The sequence below is a fragment of the Coturnix japonica genome, unplaced genomic scaffold, assembly GCF_001577835.2.
Source record: "Coturnix japonica isolate 7356 unplaced genomic scaffold, Coturnix japonica 2.1 chrUnrandom583, whole genome shotgun sequence".
NCBI lineage: Eukaryota > Metazoa > Chordata > Aves > Galliformes > Phasianidae > Coturnix > Coturnix japonica.
The window spans coordinates 20,911-24,923 of record NW_015439957.1 but is presented as its reverse complement, the minus strand read 5'-3'; the positions used below and the strand labels follow the sequence as shown (position 1 = coordinate 24,923).

At 57.1% G+C, this 4,013-nt stretch overlaps 1 protein-coding gene across 1 annotated transcript in view; it reads left to right on the top strand.

Moving 5' to 3' along the window:
* SLC35A2 (solute carrier family 35 member A2) overlaps nucleotides 1-4,013 on the top strand; it is a 13,920-nt gene that overhangs the window by 2,706 nt on the left and 7,201 nt on the right. Inside the window, 1 exon segment of the mRNA XM_015850913.2 lies at nucleotides 3,880-4,012. Within this exon segment, the coding sequence (XP_015706399.1) occupies nucleotides 3,880-4,012 (133 nt within the window).

Sequence of the window (4,013 nt, the reverse complement as noted above, 5' to 3'; positions counted from 1 at the left end):
CTTCTATCTCCCCAGGAGCGAGCGTTACCAGCCCCAGTTGGGTTCTATGGGGGCGCTGTCCATCTCCATGGTGCTGAAACCCCCTCTATCGCCCCCTAGCATCCGCCATTGGGGTCTATGGGGGCGCTGTCCATCTCTATGGTGCTGAAACCCCCCTGTATCGCCATAGTTGGGTTCAATGGGGGCGCTGTCCATCTCTATGGTGCTGAAACCCCCCTGTATCGCCATAGTTGGGTTCTGTGGGGGCGCTGTCCATCCCTATGGTGCTGGTTGCCTGTCTATCGCCCCCTAGCAGCGTTGTAGCCACAGTCCCGTCTATGGGCACAGTGATTCTATGGGGCTGAGTCTCCTATCTCCCATAGCATGCGTTCCAGCCCAGTTGGTTCGATGGGGCGCTAGCCATCCTATGGTGCTGAAACCCCCATGTACTCGCTAGTTGGGTTCAATTGGGGGCGCTGTCCACTCCCCATGTGGTGCGAAACCCCCCTCTATCGCCCCCTTGCAGCGTTGTAGCTACAGCCCCGTTCTATGGGGCACAGCGTTTCTATGGGGCTGAGTCTGTCTATCTCCCCATAGCAGCGTTCCAGCCCAGTTGGGTTCTATGGGGGCGCTGTCCATCTCCATGGTGCTGAAACCCCCTCTATCGCCCCCTGCTACTGCCATTGGGGTTCTTGGGGCGGCTGATCCATCTCTCCATGTGCTGAAACCCCCCTGTATCTTATAGTGGTTCAATGGGGGCGCTTGTCCATCCCTATGGTGCTGAAACCCCCTCTGTTATCGCCATAGTCTGGTTTCTATGGGGCGCTGTCCGATCTCTTGGTGCTGAAAACCCCCCGTTGTAGAGCTACAGCCCGTTCTGTGGGGCAACAGCGTTCTATGGCTGAGTCTTCTGTATCCCCACATCAACAGTTCCATGCCCCGTTGGGTTCTAGGGGGCGACTGCTGTCCATTCATCCATGGTGCTGAAAACCCTCCCTGTATCGCCAATAGTTGGTTTCTACTGGGGGCGCTTGGTCCATCTCCATGGTGCTGAAACCCCCGTTGTAGCTACAGCCCCGTTCTATTGGGGCCACCGTGTTTCTATGGGGCTGAGTCTCTCTATCTCCTGCCATAGCAGCGGTTCCAGCCCCATTGGGGCTTCTATGGGGGCGGTGGTCATCTCCATGTGACTGGAATACCCCCTTGTATCGCCCCCTGCACCTCCTCCATTGGGGTCTATGGGGCCCGCTTTGATCCATCTCCATGGTGCTGAAAACCGCCCCTGTATCGCCCCCCTAGCATCCGCCATTGGTGTCTATGGGGGCGCTGTCCATTACCATGGTGCTGAAACCCCGCTGTATCGCCATAGTTGGGTTCTATGGGGGCGCTGTCCATCCCCATGGTGCTGACACTTCTATATCGCCCCCTAGCGTCCGCCGTTGGGGTTCTATGGGGGCGCTGTCCATCTTCGATATGGTGCTGAACCCCCCCTGTACTCGCCATACTTGGTTTCTATGGGGCGCTGTACCATACCTCCATTGGTGGCTGAAACCCCTCTGTTATCGTTCATAGGTTTGGGATTCAATGGGGGCCGCTGTCCATCTCTATGGTCTGAAACCCCGCGTTGTAGCCACAGCCCCGTCTCTAATGGGGCACAAGCGTTTCTATGGGGCTGAGTACTCCATGTTAACCTCCCTAGCGTGCGGCGGCTGAAAGTTCGGTGCCTGCGGTGCTGGTGTCTGCTAAAACGCGCTCCCTGGTCTCTCAGCATCCGCTACTGTGAGGACGCTGCCGCGAACGGTGTTCCTGCCTCAGCACAGCGCGTCGTGTTGGGCCGAGGCCACTGAAGGGCTGCGCATGCCGTCCTGCGCTGGCTGTACAGCACCGCGGTTTATGGGGTATGGGATATGGGGGATATGGGGGACTGTGAGGGGGGATGATGGGGAGTGTATGGGGGGGTATGGGGGATATGGGGGACACTAGGAGGGGGATATGGGAGTGCTATTGGGGGGATATGGGGGGGTATGGGGATATGGGGGGTATGGGATATGGGGGATATGGAGGTAGGGGGAGAATGGGGGTATGGGGTATATGGGGTTATATGGGGGGATATGGGGAGGGGATTAATATGGGGGTTAGGCGGGGGGGAGGGTATGGGGGAAGGGGGAGTGTAGGGGAGATATGGGGGGTATATTTTGGGGGTATGGGGGGATGTGGAATGGGGAGTTGTATGGGGGGAATGGGGGGATATTGGGGTAATATAGGGAGGTATGGGGGGGAATATGGGGAGATATGGGTGAGTTATGGGGGAGATATGGATTGGGGAGTTGGGTGTATGGTGGGCATGGGGGGGATTATGGGCGGGGAGATGGGGGATATGGGAGTGTATCGGGGGTGTAGGGGGATATGGGGGGATACGGGGAGTGTATGGGGTATAGGGGGATGGAGAGATATGGGGGAACATGGGGGATATTGGGGTTATGGATAATGGGGGGGAATGGGGATCGAGGTATATGGGGACTATGGGTGTTATATGGGAGTGATCATGGAAAGGGGAGTATATTGGGGGTATGGTGTATGGGGAGGATACGAGGGGATAAAGGGCATATGGTGAGGATACTGGGTTGATATGGGGGACATGGGGGATATGAGGGGCAATGGGGGGATATGGGGGGGAATATGGGAGTGTATGGGGGGATACAGAGGGATAGGAAGGATAATGAGGAGGATATGGGTGATATGGGGATATGGGGGGCAATATGGGAGGGGGAGGGGATAGGTGGGGGGAGATGGGGACGGGGGGTTATGGGGGAAATGGGGGAGGATATGGGGCGGTGGGGGGAGATGGGGACACAGTGGGACACTATGGGTCCTATGAAGCCCTATGGGTCGCTGTGGGTCGCTGTGTTGCAGGCAGTGTCCGTCAGACGGCCGTGACGCTGTGGGGCACTATGAGGCCCTATGGGTCTCAATGGGTCTCAATGGGTCTCAATGGGTTGCTATGGGTCTCAATGTGTCGCTATGGGTCGCTATGGGTCTCTGTATTACAGGCAGTGTCCGTCAGACGGCCGTGACGCTGTGGGTCTCTATGGGTCTCAGTGGGTCTCAATGGGTCTCAATGGCTCTCAATGGGTCTCTATGGGTCCCAGTGTGTCGCTATGGGTCGCTATGGGTCTCTGTATTGCAGGCAGTGTCCGTCAGACGGCTGTGACGCTGTGGGTCTCTATAGGTCTCAATGGGTCTCTATGGGTCCCAATGGGTCTCTATGGGTCTCAGTGGGTCTCTATGGGTCGCTATGGGTCTCAGTGGGTCTCAATGTGTCGCTATGGGTCGCTATGGGTCTCAATGGGTCTCTGTATTGCAGGCAGTGTCCGTCAGACGGCCGTGACGCTGTGGGTCGCTATGGGTCTCTATGTGTCTCTATGGGTCGCTATATGGGTCTCTATGGGTCTCAATGTGTCTCTATGGGTCTCTATGTGTCGCTATGGGTCTCAATGGGTCTCAATGGCTCTCAATGGGTCTCTATGGGTCCCAATGTGTCGCTATGGGTCGCTGTGGGTCTCTGTATTCCAGGCAGTGTCCGTCAGACGGCCGTGACGCTGTGGGTCTCTATGGGTCTCAGTGGGTCCCAATGGGTCTCTATGGGTCTCAATGTGTCGCTATGGGTCTCTATGGGTCGCTATGGGTCTCTATAGGTCTCTATGGGTCACTATGGGTCTCTATGGGTCGCTATGGGTCTCAATGGGTCTCTATGGGTCCCAATGGGTCTCAATGGGTCTCAATGGGTCCCAATGGGTCTCAATGGGTCTCTATGGGTCTTAGTGGGTCCCAATGGGTCTCTATGGGTCTCTATGGGTCTCTATGGGTCTCTATGGGTCGCTATGTGTCTCTGTATTGCAGGCAGTGTCCGTCAGACGGCCGTGACGCTGCACGGCGCCGTGATGTCTCAGCCCGGGGACGCGCTGCGCCTGGCGGTGCCGTCCCTCATCTACACCCTGCAGAACAACCTGCAGTACGTGGCCATCTCCAACCTG